At 40.1% G+C, this 19,518-nt stretch overlaps 1 protein-coding gene across 1 annotated transcript; it reads left to right on the top strand.

Annotated features, from left to right (window-relative positions):
* Positions 1-1,804: 1,804 nt before the first annotated feature.
* On the top strand, positions 1,805-5,898 carry LOC122002439 (very-long-chain aldehyde decarbonylase GL1-1-like). Its single transcript, XM_042557608.1, has 11 exons — positions 1,805-2,342; positions 2,438-2,664; positions 2,761-2,996; positions 3,070-3,289; positions 3,937-4,058; positions 4,146-4,405; positions 4,487-4,594; positions 4,677-4,883; positions 5,006-5,116; positions 5,205-5,378; positions 5,554-5,898. The coding sequence occupies exons 1-11, from the start codon at positions 2,292-2,294 to the stop codon at positions 5,707-5,709; spliced, it is 1,872 nt and encodes a 623-aa protein (XP_042413542.1). The 5' UTR covers positions 1,805-2,291; the 3' UTR covers positions 5,710-5,898.
* The last annotated feature ends 13,620 nt before the right edge of the window (positions 5,899-19,518 follow it).

Genomic DNA, 19,518 nt, shown 5'->3' on the forward strand with positions numbered 1-19,518 from the left:
ATTCTCAGTTGAGGATGTGCTCATGGACCGAGCATATCATCTTGAGGACATTTTAGGTCGAAGATGCTATGGTAGTTAATCCTACCTGAGAACGCTGATGGTCAACTCGTTGATGAATGTGCATCGAGGTTGACTGGATCGTTGATCGCTTGACCTCGTGATTTTGCAAAGTCTTCCGTGAAGGTCTGACAGGGAATACCAAATGAAGCAAGTTAGAATAACAGCCAAGGAGTTCTCAGCACAACTACTCCAACACTCCAGTAAGTCTTCGAAGGGGAGAAGAAGAAAGAAATGCATAATGACGTTAGGGTTTGATGCGTCGTATGTTCGTACCTTTTCCCATGGGGATAAGTTACTTTTTATAGGTTGTCTATCGCCCATGTTCTCGTGGGTTTCTTGTGATCGTCGCCACGTTCCTCCTGATGAATGAGCGTCGCCACCCATTTATTTCAAAGTAAATGATTATTTTTCCCACCTTCTTTGCAGATAACGGTTACATTATCCATGCTTTCAATAAATGTTAATTCATCATTTTGATTTTCTAGCTATTGGAGCCGTTTTGGGTTTATCCGAGAGCGTTTGGAACAGAGTCGAGAATTGAGGTTGATTTAGACCAGAGTCAGGAGCCGAGGTTGATTGGGACTAGAGTCAAGAGTCAAGGCTGATTGAGAACATAGTACACTTGTTGTTGACTTTTGACTATCACTTTGGCAAGACTGTTGACTTCTTCGGCTACGTGACATCTCCTGATTATCCCTGTATCAGTAGTATAACATATTATGGGGATGTTTCCAATCATGAATGTTTTTAAAGTGAGTGCACAACTGAAGTTCTGCGTGTGATCTTTTTAAGATGTTCCTGAACGAGGATGCTCCCAAAGTGAGTTTGCAGCTAAGGTTCTGTGTGATCTTTGTATGATGTTCTCGAATAGGGATGTTCTCAAAATAAATGCACGGTTGAAGTTTATGTGTGATCTTTCTAGAATGTTCCTAAGTAGAAATGTCTCCGAAGCGAGTACACAATTGAAATCTTATATGATGTTTCGAAGTGAGTGTCAATTCAGATAGATCAGATACAATCTACAAATCTTAAATCTGAATAATCCAATCATTCCGAATAATCCAATTATTTTTTTTAATAATTTATCATTGTTATATAACTTTCTACTATTTAATTTTCAAAATAAAATTTAATTTAACGCTAAAATATACTTAAATTCTAAATTCAGATTAATACAAATCTAACCTCATCCTCACACAATCCAAAAACCTTGGACTTAGAATTTGAAAATTCTCAATTTTAATTTAATATTTTTCAAATCGATTAAGATAAAGCGATCAAAATTATTTTTACACCTCTTATGTCAAGTTATTAGAGAAAAAGATTTTCTACCGACCGATTAAATTTGACGATCGATTATAAATTAATATCATAATCTATCTCCCATGTAATATTGGATTCGAAAAGACGTCTAAAATGCTTTTGCTACAGTATTCCAAACCACCTCTTATCGGCATACGCCGTCCCGGCGTCTTGGCGTTTAGCCGCGTGGCCGGTTGGACACCGTGTGCATCACCTGTGCGCGCTCACTTCCTGATGGACGCACCTATGGTGCGGTTGATGTCCTATATGCGTGTGCGCGTTCTCTCTTTCATATTCTCTTTCTTTGTAAAACACGTGTAGACATTTATTTCACTCTAGGGAAAAGGATCGTGGATGGCTGGACCACACCTACAAGCATAGTCAACTACGAAAACGATGAGGAAAGGAGATCATCCGTCTTCAATTTATACCGTCAGAAGTAGAAGAAGGGAGACCATTGGAAATGCCGTCTGATCATGCTTTTCATCTTCCTCGCCAAACCACTTGGGCGTGAAACGGGCTCACGGTGGGCAAGAGACATAAAGCAATGGGTGATGAGAGAAGGCAAACAAACAGAGGAGGAGGAGGAAATTCAATGCACGGATAGATTCATCAATTCAAGTTCTCCGTCCCCCCCCTCCGGAGGAGTAAATAGAGCATTTAGTCTTGCCAAAATAGAATAGCTCCAATCCAAAAGCTTATTTACACGCACAAGTACAAACCCTCTCCAGTCTCCACCCCTAAAAAAATGGGGTTAGCCGACTAGAGTCCGGTACGCCTTCGCCCACCACACACACGCAGATCGCGCAGGTGGGACACAACGACGCTCTTTAAATCCCTCCCTCTTTCTTAAGCTCTGCCATTGCAATTGCAAGGGCAAGAAGGCTCCCTGCTCCTCTTCGAGCTAAATCCCAACAAGGCCAAGCCATATGGGTGCTCCCTTCTCTACCTGGCCATGGGAGAATCTTGGTTACTTCAAGGCACTTGCTTCTTCTTCTTCTTCTTTTTTGATTTCTTCGCGAGTTCGTCGGAGTAGTAAGTTTTTTTTTTTTTTTGCTATGTTCCCAATCTGCAGTATCTTCTCTACGGTCCGCTGCTGGCGAAGGCGGTGTACTCGAGGCCATGGAGGGAGCAAGGCGATCCCTCGGACATGTGGTGCCTTCACCTCCTCCTCCTCTTCGCCCTCCGCGCCCTCGTCTACCAACTCTGGCACTCCTTCGGCAACATGCTCTTCCTTTTTCGCGGCCGCCGCATCCTTAAAGCCGGCGTCGACTTCGAGCAAATCGACCGGGAGTGGAACTGGTAATGAATGACCCACCCTCCTCTCCCTCCCCCTTTTGGTTTTTTGGTTTTGCTTTCGAGTTCGATTGACTTGAACGAGTGTCTGCCCGATTTCAGGGACAACTTTTTGATCCTACAGTGCATGGTGGGCGCCCTGCTCTTCCTCCTCTTGCCAACCCTACAAGGCCTGCCCATGTGGGACGCCCGGGGAGCCCTGCTCGCCTTCGCCCTTCACGTTACCGTCTCGGAGCCACTTTTCTATGTCGTCCACAGGGCTCTCCACGCACGGCCCTCTCTCTTCCACCATTACCACTCCCTCCACCACTCCTCTCGAGTTCCCCAATCCTTCACAGGTATATTACAGTTCCTTTTGCTTCTTGAATTCGACATCGCTGTAATAAATAAACGTGTGCCTGATGGCGGCAGCTGGGCTTGGGACACCGTTGGAGCAAGCGATGCTGTGTGTGGTGATGGGGACGCCCTTGCTAGGGGCGGCCATAGCAGGACTAGGCTCGGTGGGGCTCATCTATGGGTATGTCCTCTGGTTTGATTTCTTGAGGTGCATGGGACACAGCAACGTGGAGGTCTTTTCTCATCGCTTCTTTGAGGCCATGCCAATCTTCAAATACCTTATCTACACACCTACGTAAGCGCGATCATGCTTCTTTTTTTTTCCCCCTCTATTCTTAATTTTTTAAATCGAGGTGAGCAGAGTATTTGGATTTGTCTCTTAAATGTGCATTGAATGATTAGGGTACGTTGAGGAGATAAAAGGTCGAAGCAAAACAATCCAACTGATGAATTTATAAGGGACATGACTTTTTGTTGAGTACAGTTAGGCATATATTTAATGTGGTTAATGTAGACGCTAACAGGAGTAAATATAGAGTTAGTTTTGTTTTGTCCTATAGTTGATGTTGTTATGCAATTAATGATGTCGAAAGTGATCGATAGAAATGCATAGAGCAAGGAATTAATTGTTTTTACCATGAAGAACATTATCGGGATACATTCTTTCTTTGACCTTCAATACTTTCATCTTTATGTTTTCTTTGCAAGACATGGTAGTCATTATCTGAACGTTATCGGAATTTATTAGACAATGATTTGTCTGGTCCTCAGTTCAGTCCACCTGTCCATTCCGGCTGCCTCCCTGTCCTGGCCAGTCCCACCGTCAGTGAGTTTGGCGAGCAGGACCTTTCAATAGTGAACAAGCTTTTGCCTCATGTTTTCATTGAATTTATTGGCAAATCAATAATGCACATGTTCATGTGTGTGTGAATTGTGATGCAGGTACCATAGCCTTCATCACACGGAAATGGAATCTAATTTCTGCCTTTTCATGCCGCTATTCGATGTCTTGGGAGGAACCCATAACGGCAGGTCATGGGAGCTCCAGAAAGAGATTAGTTCAGGTGTTGCACATTACAAGACATGTGGCTTTTAGTTAATCACAGCTTAACCCCCAATTTAGTTTCATGTTGGTTAATTTTGATGTGCAGGGGAGAATCGTGAGGCTGTGCCGGAATTCGTGTTCTTGGCGCACGTCGTGGACGTGGTGTCGTCAATGCATGTCCCCTTTGTGTTCCGTAGTTTTAGCTCCCGGCCCTTCGTCACGAAGCCGTACATCCTGCTGCTGTGGCCGGGCGCCTTTGTCACCATGCTCCTCATGTGGCTATGCTCTAACACCTTCCTCCTCACCTTCTACACCCTCCACGGTCGTCTCCACCACCTTTGGGTCGTCCCCCGATGGGGATTCCACGTAATTCGTCGGCTTCATTTCTTGCTCTGTAATTGTCACTGAACTCTGTATTTAAATTAACCTGTTGCTTCGCAATTGCAGTACTTTTTACCCTTTGCAACCGAAGGCATCAATGACCAAATTGAGCAGGCCATCCTAAGAGCTGATAGACTGGGGGTCAAAGTCCTCAGTCTCGCTGCATTGAACAAGGTTTGAGTGCCCCAAAACATAGTATGAATGTATGATGATCACAGACTCTGATTAATTAAGACAATGGACAACTTGTTTGCAGAATGAAGCACTGAATGGTGGAGGGACATTGTTTGTGGACAGGCACCCCAATCTCAGAGTAAGAGTAGTCCATGGCAACACTTTGACCGCGGCGGTCATCCTCAATGAGATTCCCAAAGATGTTACCGAGGTCTTCTTAACAGGCGCAACATCAAAGCTTGGTCGAGCAATTGCATTATACTTGTGCAGAAAAAGGATACGAGTTTTGGTGAGAGACAATTCATCATACATAATTAGACTTGTTAGAATGATTTCAAAGAAAGTCAAATCACATGACATTCATTCAAATATGAATTTGTTGCAAATTTATTGATTAATTGTTTCAAACAGATGCTAACTCTATCGGCTGAAAGGTTTCAAAAGATTAAAAAGGAGGCTTCATTGGAAGGCCGAAAGTACCTTGTTCAGGTCACAAAGTATCAAGCAGGGCAAAGTTGCAAGGTACAAATAACTCAATTACTATGGCACTGAACATGGTGCTTATTTATGTATTTATATATTCGTTGGCTGTTTTTGATCTTTTATTTAGACATGGATTGTTGGCAAGTGGATCTCTATAAGGGAGCAGCGGTGTGCTCCACCAGGTACACACTTCCACCAATTCGTCGTCCCTCCAATCATCAATTTCAGAAGGGATTGTACTTATGGCAAATTAGCGGCCATGAGGTTGCCACAGAATGTTCAAGGACTAGGAATGTGTGAGGTATTGTCCAATCTCAGGTGTTAATGTATCAAACTCACTGTACATTTATCACGTAGTCAGTCATTAGTCTTAATTCACATATATATCTGAATGTCATCACTACAAAATTGCTTTTATCATGCCATCTAACTCTAACATATTACTTGCCGTTTGTATCATCGAATGAATGAAACAGTACACAATGGACCGAGGCATTGTCCACGCATGCCATGCAGGAGGGGTGGTGCATTTTCATGAAGGATGGATGCATCACGAAGTTGGTGCCATCGATGTTGACCGTATAGATATTGTGTGGCAAGCCGCACTTAAGCATGGGCTAACACCGGTCTGATCGTTACCATTGTACTCATCACACAACCTAGCCAACTTGGTCTGCTCTCTTTCAGTGTTCAAAAGCCATAGATCTGTGTGGCTCACAAAGGATGTGTATCCAATTCATTATATGTTGTAATACGTTTGCATTGTTAAGATCAGGACGGACAAAATTCAGATTCAATAATAACAAAGGAGATCTTCTTAAGTCTATTCAGTGTTGCTATGAGTCCAGTGCTGGTGTAAGTTGGTAGATTAGATTGTTTTAAAACTTGTCTTGTTTAAGCATCAGATGCTGTTGTGGAATGAGATACATGAAGCATTTAATAGTTTTTTGTTTCAGTAGTTTCTTGCCAATCATTAGGATAAATTAGAAATCAGCTCAGCGCTCTTAGTTGGCAAAAGGTAACTGCGCTCCTGTAAATTGATTTTAGGTCCAACACGGAGGAGGTAAATCACGGATAGTTTCAAGTCTTGGAGGAAGGTATTTACCTTAACTATGCTTAGATTCGAACCCCAACCATGAAACATTTAATAGTTGCATATACATATGAAAGGAGAATATGAAACGCCTGATCATTATGAGCAAAACAATATCACTAACTAGGTATGTTTTTTTTTTGCCCCACGGGTGTAGTTGAGTTGGTACTCAAATAAGTCTTGCCATCATAGAGACATGATGCTTTAATTCTCAACATGTACAAATACTATTTCGGGTTACCTTGTGTTCTTATTTAGTTAGACCGCTTAGTTAAGACTGAATAAGTCCTCATGATTTATCCCTTTCCAGAGTGTATAAGGGTATAAACGAGTCAAATTGCTCGTGAGCTATTTGAGTCTTGTTCGAAAAAAAGTTCATTTGAGTTATTCTTACCTGAGCGACGGTGGGTGACATCCAACGTGGATGATCTGACGCGGTCAAAACTCTTTTTTTCCTCTCATCTGTGTGTATTGCTTTTTTTCCCTACATGCAAGCAACTCTTTTCTTTCTCTCGCATTCAAGGTGGTGATGGGTTGTACAAACCAGTACCAACATTGATGCTAGTCTTTAAAGACTAGCACCACGTTAATGTTGGTTGGTGTTGGTTTCAAACTATCACTATTACTGGTCTTTAAAAAAGGTAGATCCGCTACCTTAGCGGTCCCTCTAGTGTCGGCCCCACGGATATGGAGGGAGGTTCATGCAGGTACACATGTCATAGGCGCATGGCGGGGTAAACCCCAGGTCGTCAATTCCTGGCCATTACGTCAGAGATACCATGCGCCCACCGTCTATGCTACGCCCTGGGGGCACTATTACTGGTCTTTAAAGACCAACACCATGTTGGTGCTGACTGGTGCTAGTTTCAAACCAGCGCTGGTGTTAGTCTTTAAAGACCAGCACCAATTCTGTTGGTGCTAGTCTTTAAAGACCAACATTGCATTGGTGCTAGTTTCAAAGATTAGCACGAACGTGGTGCTGGTTCGTATATGTAAAAGAGAGAAAAGTGTTGCATGCAGATTAAAAAAAAAGAAGAGTTTTGATCGCATCAAATCAACCACATTAGATGTCGTTCACCGTCACTCAAGTAAGAGTATGCAGGATATCATATTTTATATATATATATATATATATATATATATATATATATATATATATATATATATATATATATATATATATATATATATTCATATTTGAATTTTTTTATTTAATACTATAACCCAACTGATAAATTCTCTAGGCAAAAACTTATTTGCATAACCAGGAACTTAAAAATAAACAAAAAAAAATACAAAAGTGTAAAGTTGGGAATAACTGTTGGGACCGTGATGTCCGCTAGAGGGGGGTGAATAGCGTTTTGTCGCGCTTGTCAATTGCTTCGTCTTGATGATGTGCAGCGGAAATAAACACAAGAAACACACAATGCTAACAAGTAGGATTTACTTGGTATCCACCTCAAGAAGAGGTGACTAATCCAAGGATCCACACACGCACGCTATCTCCACTATGAAACACTCCTTCTCGGTCACAGCCGGAGGCGGAGAAGCCTCGTACAAACTCACACAACAACACACACAAAAATACAAGAAGAGAGTACAAGATACAAATGAAAACACTACTTCTTCTTGCTTACTTGTAGCTTGTTGTTGCCTCTTGAACATTGGAGAAACCCCTCCAAGTGCCTTCAAGACTGGCAGTGAAAGTCAGAGAAAGCGCTGTGAAGATCGCACACAAATCGCAGATGAAGCTCGCAAAGAATTGGTGAAGAAAACGCTTCGCCCAGGCTATATACAGTGCTCCCAATCGATCCAAATCAACCTCAATCGATTGCCATGTCAGCACCCAGCAATCCCAGCCATCCATCACCTGCAACCTGCGCAACGGTTACTTCCCAATCGATCGACCGATCGATTTGTTGGTTGCTACTCGGAAAACCTAGAGGTTCCACTGTACAAAAATTTTGTACAAAGGTCTGAACCTTTTCCTAGCTACCATGTGTTCTTTTAAATTAAATTTTGGATCGCCTGCGGAACTTAACACTTTTGATCCAAAACTTAATCTATATGTTCTTTTAGGTTTAGACTTGGATCTCCTGCGAAACTTAACACGTTCGACCGAAATCACCTTAAGTTATTAATTCCATTAAATATTAATTTCCATAATTGGTTCCCAGTACTGACGTGGCGAGGCACACGACCTTCTTGGATATGGGAGCAACCACCACCGATTAGACAAAACCTTTTATAGAAATATAATATTTAATTTCCTAAAATAACTTTAGGTTAACCGAAAAGAACAATCAAATCACAAGGAAAAGAAAAATCAAAAGAACACAACATCGAAAAACATATTCGAAATTCTAGAACGTAAGCCTCTTGTATTTGGTATTATTTCCATAAATAACTAGCATGATGCGGAAAGGAAAAATTACTAGTTATACCTTGTAGAAAAACCTCTTGATCTTCTACCGTATTCCTCTTCTAACCTCGGACGTTGTGTGGGCAACGATCTACCGAGATGAGAAACCACCAACCACCTTCTTCTCCTCCAAGCAAGGTTCGGCCACAAAGGAAAATTTCACCAAGGAGAAAAACCAAAATACTAACCAAGCTCCAAGAGATGCTAGCTTTCTCTCCTTCTTCTTCTTCTTCTCCGAGTAGTATCCGGCCACCACAAGAGCTCCAAGGGAAGAGAAGGGTTCGGCCACCACAAGAGGAAGAGAGGGAAAGGATGGCCGGCCACACCAAGGAACAAAAGAGGGAGAGAAAATAATAGAGGTTGTATCTCATGAAGGCACCCCTACCCCTTCTTTTATATTCCTTGGCCTAGGCAAATTAGGAAATTTATTTACAATAAAATTTCCTTAATTTCCTTGACATGATTTATTTGAGAAAAATAAAATAAAATTTCCCAAATAAACTCTAATGGTCGGCCACATCAATGAAGGAAAAAATTAGACAAGTTTTAATCAATAATTAAAACTTCCTAATTTGTTTCCGGAAATTTTAAAAATAAAATTTCTCTTTAAATATCTCTTCATGGTTGATAAAAGGAAATTTCTATAATTTTAATTTTATCAACATGTGGATAATTATTAAAGAGAAAATAAAATAACTCACCAATCTACAAATAAGGAAAGAGATCTAATCTCTTTCTTTAATCTTTTGTAGATCTTTTACAAGAGAGATATTTTAATTTTAATTCTCTTTAATAAATTATTTCTTCCACATAATAAAAACTAAAACTAAAATCTCTTTTTAATTTAATTTGGCCGGCCCCCACTAGCTTGGGTTCAAGCTAGGGCCGGCCACCCAATTTTATACCTAGGCCGGCCCTAGCTTGGTTCCCAAGCTAGCTTGGCCGACCCCTTATTGGTGGGTATAGAAGGTGGGTATAGGTGGGTATAGAACTCTATAAATAAGAGGCTACGATAGGGACCGAGAGGAGGAATTGGTTTTGGTCTCCCGATAAAATTAAGCATCCCGTGTTCGCCCCGAACACACAACTTAATTTTATCAATAATAATTCATTCCACTAGAGAACTATTATTGAACTACCGCACCAATCCCAAATTACATTTTTGGGCTCCTTCTTATTATGAGTGTGTTAGTCTCCCTGTGTTTAAGATATCGAATGTCCACTAATTAAGTGAGTTACTGACAACTCATTTAATTAATATCTTAGTCCAAGAGTAGTACCACTCAACCTTATCGTCATATCAGACTAAGTCCAGCTGCAGGGTTTAACATGACAATCCTTATGAGCTCCTCTTGAGGACATTATCAACCTAGTATCTCTAGGACACAGTTTCCTTCTATAATCAACAACACACACTATAAGTGATATCATTTCCCAATTTATCGGGCTTATTGATTTAACGAACTAAATCTCACTCATTGATAAATTAAAGAAATAAATATCAAATATATGTGCTTGTTATTATATTAGGATTAAGAGCACACACTTCCATAATAACCAAGGTCTTTGTTTCTTTATAAAGTCAGTATAAAAGAAACGACCTCAAATGGTCCTACTCAATACACTCTGAGTGTACTAGTGTAATTATACAGTCAAGATAAACTGATACCTAATTACACTACGACCTTCTAATGGTTTGTTCCTTTCCATTTTGATCGCGAGCTACTGTTTATAATTTATAAGGTACTGATAACATTATCTTCTGTATGTGACACCACATACTATGTTATCTACAATATAAATTAATTGAACAACTACAACTAAATGTAGACAATTTAACCAAATGTGATTCTTTATTCATAATGAATGTTTACAAAGCTTAGGCTTTCAGTATGCACTCCAACATGATTGGGACTGCCTGAATTGATCGGACGATTGATTCAGAGCCTTTCTGTGCTCTCGCGTCCGCGCGAGAGCTTCTGCTGCCCAATCGATCGACCGATCGATTGGGAGAGCTTCTGTGCTCGCGATTTCCTGACCCCAATCGATCGGCCGATCGATTGGGCCATTCCAACAATTGCAGCACACTCCAATCGATCGGCTGATCGATTGGAGTTGTTCAATCGATCGCCCGATCGATTGAACACCCTGGACTTGACTCAAACTCAAGTCCAGCTTCCCAAACCCAACTCTCGGTCAACCGTAACCTGTTGGGTTTGCACGCCTAGCATTTGGCTACTCCCGACCAACCTCGAACTAGCCTTCTAGCCTCCTCCATCAGCCTTGCGTCCCTCGAATATCTCCCCATCCTTCACGTCTTGCCTTCTGGAGTTTCCATCGGCTTCATCCTAGTTGTCGGGTTCTCCTAGCCAAATCACCCTAGGACTTGCTCTGCCAAGATCACACTTGGATTTTCCAATTGTCTGACTCCTCACTAGGACTTTCCCTTTGCCTACCTATACTAGGACTTTCCAATTGCTTGATCTCACTTATCAGGACTTTCACCACCAAGTCTGATCAACACTGACCTACTTGGATTTTCACTCTTGCCAACCTTCCTGTTGGACTTACCTTTGCCTAATCTCCAATTAGGACTTTTCCCAGTCAAGTCTCCTGTCAACCTTGACCTACTTGACTTCTCTCCTACCTAACCTCTAGTTAGGACTTTCCCAGATGCCTAAACTCCAGCTAGGACTTTCTCATTGCCTAAACTCCAATTAGGACTTCTCCATTGCCTAACCTCCAGTTAGGACTTCACCACTGCCTAACCTCCAGTTAGGACTTCTACACTGTCTAACCTCCAGTTAGGATTTCCAGACGCCTAACCTCCAGTTAAGACTTACCCAGTCAAGTCTCCTATCATCCCTGACCTACTTGACTTGTCTTCTTCTCAACCTGGTCAACCCTTTGACCATCTCCACAACCGGACAATTGCCCTAGCAATCTCCATATATTGTCAAACAGACGATTGCCCTAACAATCTCTATATATTGTCAAACATCAAAACTCAAATCCCGACTCAAGCTTGACTCAACTCAAGCTTAGTCAAACTGGTCAAACATGACCTAGGGAAATTGCCCCAACAATCTCCCCCTTTTTGATGTTTGACAATACCATTAAGTTAGGTTAAATCTCATAGCATTAACTTCTTCTTTACACTAAGGCTAAATCTCATATCCTTACCTCTTCTTTATACCAAGGCTAAATCTCATAGCCTTAACTCCATGACAAAGTATGAATGAAGGTTTCTTTCATTCTCTCCCTTTCCTAGAGGGCAAACCCCCCTTGCTTGGGATAAAGGCCTAACTTAACCTTCCATTCTCGCCCTTTGTCACACATCAACAACTGAAAACACACTCTTCTCCACAAGAGTTACCTCTACGTTGTTTACAACCTCATATGTTGTTAACAACCCCACAATGAAGATCTCATAGCCTCCATTGTCTCCAAAGCTCCCCCATGAGCTCTACTTCACTTCACAATGCTCATCCTAGAGCATACATTAACCTCCCAATGAAACTCCCATTCATTGTATGCAATGCTCCCCCTTGAGCAGTAATCTTCTTCTCAATGTTCATCCAAGAGCATTTTTCACTTTACCAATGAAGGTCTGATCCTCTTCATTAATCCAATGCTCCCCCCCTTGAGCAGTAATTTACTCCTCAATGCTCATCCAAGAGCATTTTTCACTTTACCAATGAAGGTTTGATCCCCTTCATTAATCCAATTCTCCCCCTTGAGCAGTAATTTACTCCACAATGCTCATCCGAGAGCATTTATCATCCTAGCAATGAAGATAACCAATCTTCCATTGCTCCCCAATACTCGACCCTGAGTATTAATTCATCATGAAGGTTTAACCCTCTTCCAAGGTCTTTGAAAAGATTTTTATGTTTTCAAAGAGTAACTCCCCCTAAAAACATGGTCAAACTTCTATCATTGCACCAACAATGACTTGGGGTTCCTAAATAATTAGGAAACCCAAAACTTGAAGTTTTGAGGTTCAAAATTCAATAATGAAACTAAACCTCAACCTAGACTTCACCTAAATCTACCTTAACCAATCCATACTTGCTTTCAACATGAAAGCAAGATAGTATACAAATTCAGAAGTTTTAAGGTCTCAAAATTCAGAATTGAAGCTAAACCTTATCCTAAACTTCACTTTGGTTTCTCTTAATCAATCCATACTTGTTTTCATCATGAAAAACTCCCCCTAAACGCATACAAATGTATTCCAAGGGGTTTGGAGTGGTTAACAGGACTCGAAGTGACTTGAAGTGCTGAAATCAGGCTTTTCATCCAAAATCAGACTTCCCAATCGATTGAAGTTGTGACTCAATCGATTGAAATCACTTCAATCGATCCATTGATCGATTCCGCAAGCTACTGCTCATAGAAATTCTCTCTGAATCGATCGACTGATCGATCTAGACTGGGTTAATCGATCGGCTGATCGATTCACTACCCTTCTGTTTGTGGGAATTGGCTTCCCAATCGATCGGTTGATCGATCGAACCCATCCCAATCGATTGGCTGATCGATTAGGTTTCTGATTTCCTGAAATTCAATTTCAGCGAACTTCAGAAACTCCCCAATAATTCTACAAAATTCTAAAAATCATGAAAATTCATGTAGACATTATTTAGGATATACTTTATTAAGGAAAAATAGTTTTCTATGAAAATAGTTCTTATTTTCAAGATTGACACAAATTTGAAAACTTGTAAAAACTTTAGTATTTTCTTCAAGTTTGTGTCTAACTATTCAATGATGATCACTATTAAAAGATCGTCTTCACCAAGGTTTTCCAAAAGCATTTTAAAATTATTTTCAAAACCAATATCCAACCATGTTCTTTAGGCTCAATGCACATGACTTGTACATTAGCTTTTCCAATGATTGGAAGACACATAACTATATGTTTTGATGAACCTAAGACTCAACAAGATGCACTAAATCAACATCTTGAGTTTTGTTCACAATCCTAGCATCTCACTTATATCTACGTGTATTAAAACACATACAAGTCACCTTATGATTCTTTGTGAGATGCACATTTGGTTTTTGCCCTAAACTAAGGGATCATGCATCTCTATCTAGGCATTGTGAAAATTATGATTATCTATCTAGGATATCACTTGACATGTTCCCACTTGTTGGAGCACTTCCATTCATAATAAGTGTCTTTTGTCCTTAATTATAAGGAAATTGACATAATGCATGATGATTAATGGCATACATCAAAATTAGTAATTTTCAAAAGAAAAGCATGCTATAGCTACATGATGTATGTATGATATGACATGGTATTTTTATATTTTTCATAATAAAAATGAATGCAACGCATGATATCATGACATATGATAGGCAATCAAACATGACATTTTAGCATAAATAAAATATGTCTAGATAGGCTATCTAAGCATCCTTAATCCTATGTTAAACCTTAAGATTTAATCTTAAATTGCCCATTTCTCGAAGAAATGTCAAAACCTAACTTGACATTTCTTTTACCCTTTTTTATTTGTGCCAATTGAGATTAAAAATTCAATTCTCAAATTTTTTGTTTGACACAAATTACTCCTCTTAAGGATTAAACGTTAAGACTTAAGATTTAGATTTGCTCTTAGTTCCTTAAGAACATACTAATATCTCAACTAGACATTTCTTATCCTTTCTCCAAGTGTGCCAACTTACCTTTGATGTGATTCCTCAAGGTTTAGCACAACTCATTCTTCCAAAGAGTAATTAATTTGATTAAGATTTAAATTTCCCTTAACCTCTCAATAGAATATCAAATTTCCAACTTGGTATTTCTTTTTGCATTTGTGTCAATTTAAATTTAAGTCCAATTCCTTAAGACTTGGCACACTTTACTCCTCCAAAGAATAAATATCTTACATTAGGACCTAGATTTCCCTTTAATTACCCTAAGAAAATACCAAAACCCCAATTTGGTATTTCTTATGTTTTCCCAATTGTGTCAATTTAATTCAACCATAATTTCTTAAGATTTGACACATGTTACTCTTTCCAAGAATGACTATTTGAATTAAGGTTTATATTTCCCTTAATTCCATAAGAAAATGCTGAATTTCAAATTTGGTATTACTTTTGCTTCTCAAGTGTGTCAATTTAACCTAATTTCAAATCCTCAAACTTGACACCTTTTTGCCCTTCAAGGCTTAATCACATTTGATTAAAGCATGAGTTTTCTCTTAATTCCTTAAGAAAGTATCAAAATTCTAACTCAATTTTTTCTTATATTTTTCTTAAGTATGTCAATTTAGATTGAGTTCAACTCTTCAAATTTTGACACATATATCACTCTTTCAAAGAGTAACCCTATAATCCTTTTCATTTTCGAAGGTTAACAATAACCTTGAAAATGCTCTCAAGTGTCAACTTTCCCAAGGTTGGGTTAACTACCTTTCCAAAAGGACTTGACACTCTCTAAACCCATCTAGGGTGTAGAGAATATGCTCCTAGGAACCCAAAACTCATTGGTGCTCCTTGGATGCTCTAGGTACTCACTAGGGATGACTTCCCTAGATACTTTCCTAAGGACCTTTCTAGGCTTCTTAGAAGCCTTGGTCACTTCTACTAGGTCAATTCTAGGGATTGCTTCCCTTGTAACCTTTTTTGTAACTTTATTAGGCCTTTTTGGAGCCTTAGTCACCTTTACTAGATCAACTTTAAGGATAACCTCCCTTGTGACCTTCTTTGTGACTTTGTTAGACTTCTTAGAAGTCTTGGTCACATTGGTATTGCCAAAAGACCATTTAGGGATTCCTTCCCTAGTATCTTTGACTTGACCTCTAAACCTAGGGTTGATCTCATAGCTATATGGAACTCTATGAAAAGAAGTTACATCCTTCTTGGCTTTAGGTTTGTATCCCAAACCTCTATAGCCATTGGATGACTCTTGTCTAAACTTTCCTAAGTTAAGCTCATTTTGACCCTTAAGCATATTTTACATTTTTGCTAGGGTTCTTTCTAAGTTATCAAGTCTTGATCTCAAGATTTGGTTCTCCATCATTAAATCCATAGATTTGGATTTTTCTTGACCCCTATGAGCATTTCTATATTTAGGCATATATCTATAATTCTTAGAGTTATTGCCTAAATTATTGTCTACCTTCCTACCTTACGTGTGGTAGTTCTAGCATGAGGAGGAATATATTTTCCCTTAACACTATCATGCTTCCTACTTTCATGATAATTTGCATTAAAATGATAAGTGTTATTTCTAACATGTATTTTATCATGACTAAAAGGAATTGCACTATTAAAGGTTACCTCGGGTTTACTTTTAGAAGCTCCCCCTAAATGTGTGCTTCCTCTAATCACCTTGGTTGACTTCTTTCCTTTAGGACATTGACTTCGATAATGTCCTCTCTGATTGCAAGAGAAGCACACAATGTGCTCCTTGCTTCTCTTTATTGTGGGGTTGGTCTCCTTGAGCTTTTCTTTGCCCTTTGTTTCTACTTGGCCCTTCTTCTTGGCCAATTTGGGGCATTTGCTCTTGTAGTGCCCATTCTCCCTACACTCAAAGCAAATAATATGATTTTTACCTTTAATAATTGAAATCTTTATACCTTTGCTTGTAGGGTTGATTCTTGATTCTCCATTTGATTTTTCTTGTAATGTAGAGATGACATCATCTTCTATTTCTTCCTCTTCACTTGAGGATGTGGATTCTTCCACTTCTTCATCTCTTGAGGATGTGGAAGATCTCTTCTCTTCCACCTCTTCCTTCTCTTTCTCTTCCTCCTCTTCCTTTTCCTCCTCTTCTTCGGATGTTGACCTCGTGTCAACATCGGATTGGTCCTCCTCTTCATGGACTAATAAGCCCTTCTCCTTGGGCTCTTCCACTCCTTGGACTTGTGTATGGTCTTCATGATAGGCAATGATATTTTTCCAAAGATCACTTGCATTTGTGGTTTCACCTACACTCAACAAGATATTAGAAGGTAGTAAATTATGCAAAATTCTCGTTACCTCCTTGTCCGTCTCTGATTGCTCTCGTTGCTCTTCGGTCCAATGCCGAGGTCGGAGGCGTGTACCCTTCTTGTCCATAGGAGCTTCAAATGAGTCACTCAAGACAACCCATTGGTTCTACTCCATTTGGAACCATGTCTCCAGTCGATTCCTCCAAAGGGTGAAGTTTTCCTTGTCGTATGGCGGAGGAATTCGGATGTCCCATCCAAGTGGACCTCCCAAGTCCATCTTCTTCTTCCTCTAGCTTCTTGCTCTCTTGGCGGTTAATCCGTAGAAGAGCGACCTAGCTCTGATACCAATTGTTGGGACCGTGATGTCTGTTAGAGGGGAGGGTGAATAGCATTTCATCACGCTTGTCGGTTGCTTCGTCTTGATGATGTGCAGTGGAAATAAACACAAGACACACACAACGCTAACAACTACGATTTACTTGATATCCACCTCAAGAAGAGGTGACTAATCCAAGGATCCACACACGACACACTATCTCCACTATGAAACACTCCTTCTCGGTCATAGCCGGAGGCAGAGAAGCCTCGTACAAACTCACACAACAACACACACAAAAATACAAGAAGAGAGTAGAAGATACAAATGAAAACACTACTTCTTCTTGCTTACTTGTAACTTGTTGTTGCCTCTTGAACCTTGGAGAAACCCCTCTAAGTGCCTTTAAGACTGGCAATGAAAGTCGGAGAAAGAGCTGTGAAGATCGCACACAAATCGCAGATGAAGCTCGCAAAGAACTGGTGAAGAAAATGCTCCGCCTATGTTATATACAGTTGTAACGACTCGCCTTCTACTAGCTATTCTGTAAGGCCGGGGTTACATTATGCTGTGCTAAGCTATATCCGTGACCATCACTAAGTCTAGGTGCGGAAAGCTGTACCAATTAAAATCTTTGCTAACTGCTACTAAATTCGGAATTTTATTATCAGACATATGCTAAGGGGTGTAATCTAAGATATACATGTCATCTATTACATCCCCTATGGTCAAGGAATCTAAATAGGGGTTTGCAGCTGATATCAGGCCTCCCAATCGATCAGTGGATCGATTGGAATGGCCTGATCGATTCAGGTGGCTACTGTATACGAAAACTTTGTTTGGATCGATCAGTTGATCGATCCAGACTTGTTGATCGATCCAGTGATCGATTCAGCATGCTACTGTGCATGAAGGAATTTCTGGATCGATCGAAGGATCGATTCAGCAAGGTTCTGTTCACTGGAATCAGGCCCGATCGATCGGCTAATCGATTGAACTGAATCAATCGATCGGATGATCGATCCTGAGACCTTCTGTTTGCGAATAACAGCTACCCAATCGATCAACCGATCAATTGGGAAGCCTCCAATCGATCGGCTGATTGATTGGGGGTTTCTGATTTCGCAACTGAGCTCTGATTTTAGCACTGATTCGTGCCTAAATCACATACATCAACTCTATAAGCATGAGATAAAACTACTAGGCATGACATTACTCATGGAGTGCTATCTAATATCAAACTGAATGCATACTACACAATTCATACTACTCAAACAGTCTAAAAGGTAGAGAAGTAACTAAAATTAGAAATGCCAAGTTTCAAGTTCGCTAGTTTCCAAGCATCTTTATTCCAAATTCCTTATTCCACACACATCTTCATCGCATTATCCTCCAGCCTCCGCTAGTCCATCTTTCCTTTACCCTTATCTGCAGTATAAGGAAAAGAAGTATCTGTAAGCCTTCGCTTAGTAAGAAACCATCTACCTCACAAAACATGCATACGATGAAATCACGCTTTTAAAACATGCTATTTGAAATACATCCTGACATGCTGAAATATAAATACTGAAGTTATTAGTCATGTATACTAAAACATGGCATCAAAACTAGTCATGGAATATCAAGAGCTAAGCATGAAACTATCACAGGTATCGATGGAAAGAAGCTAAACTGATATAACACTGAGCTGAACTGAACTAAGCTAATGCTGAATTTAAATCATGTTCACAAAACTGATTGTGAGATTTTATAAAAACTATTTATAATAATAGATCAAAATACTAATCATGCTGCTAATGGGCCCGGCAACCATACTTGCTATGCGCGCATCCCTAACTAGACCCGGGGTTGCAAATTTTGAACCTAGTAGGGTTTACTAGGTTATCTAAACCTAGGGACAACTATGGGAGCCCAACCCAATGGACATCTAGTCCAGTACAGTGCCACTGATAAAGTAAAATACTGGTATAGCTGAATTTTCTTATCTTTTTATTTCTAGGTTATCTGAACCTAGAGCTAGGTTGTCTGAACCTAGAGGCGACTATGGGAGCCCACCCATTGGACCATAGTCCCATGAAAGCTGTATTAAAACTGAACATGCTGTAAAAAAGCTTCTATTGCATTTACTGAGCTATTAAAATGCCTATGGTGGCATTTAATTGAGCTACACATTTTATCAAACATATGGTGTGCACTAGTCCACACCCTACGTACTAAAATTCTGCATACAACTAAACTAATGCGCAAAACCTTGAAAGAGCTACTTATACTGCAGGTGAGGGGTTTCTTACCTCCTGCGCTAGATTTCTTACGATTCTAATCGCTAGTTTTCTGGTGGAGAAAATCCCTTCGGCGATCTCTTTGCGTCTACGTGTTCCTCTCGTGGTGGAGAGCGTCCTCGTACCGGAGTTATCGCCGGAAGGTGCTCTTGGAGCCTTTGGGACGGAACCCTAGCCTTTGGCGCTTGGTGTGCCGAGTGAGGAAGAAAAGAAGGGGGCGGCGTGACTAGGGTGAGGAGAGAAAAGAAAATTGCGTTAAAAACAACTCCTCACTTAACCTCCCTATTTATATTAAGTGGTTAATTCACCCAACTTAAATATAAATATCATTGATTCCCTTTTCTTTCAGCACGGCCCTGCTGGGTTCACTTGGTTA

The sequence above is a fragment of the Zingiber officinale genome, chromosome 7A (assembly GCF_018446385.1).
Source record: "Zingiber officinale cultivar Zhangliang chromosome 7A, Zo_v1.1, whole genome shotgun sequence".
Classification (NCBI taxonomy): Eukaryota; Viridiplantae; Streptophyta; class Magnoliopsida; order Zingiberales; family Zingiberaceae; genus Zingiber; species Zingiber officinale.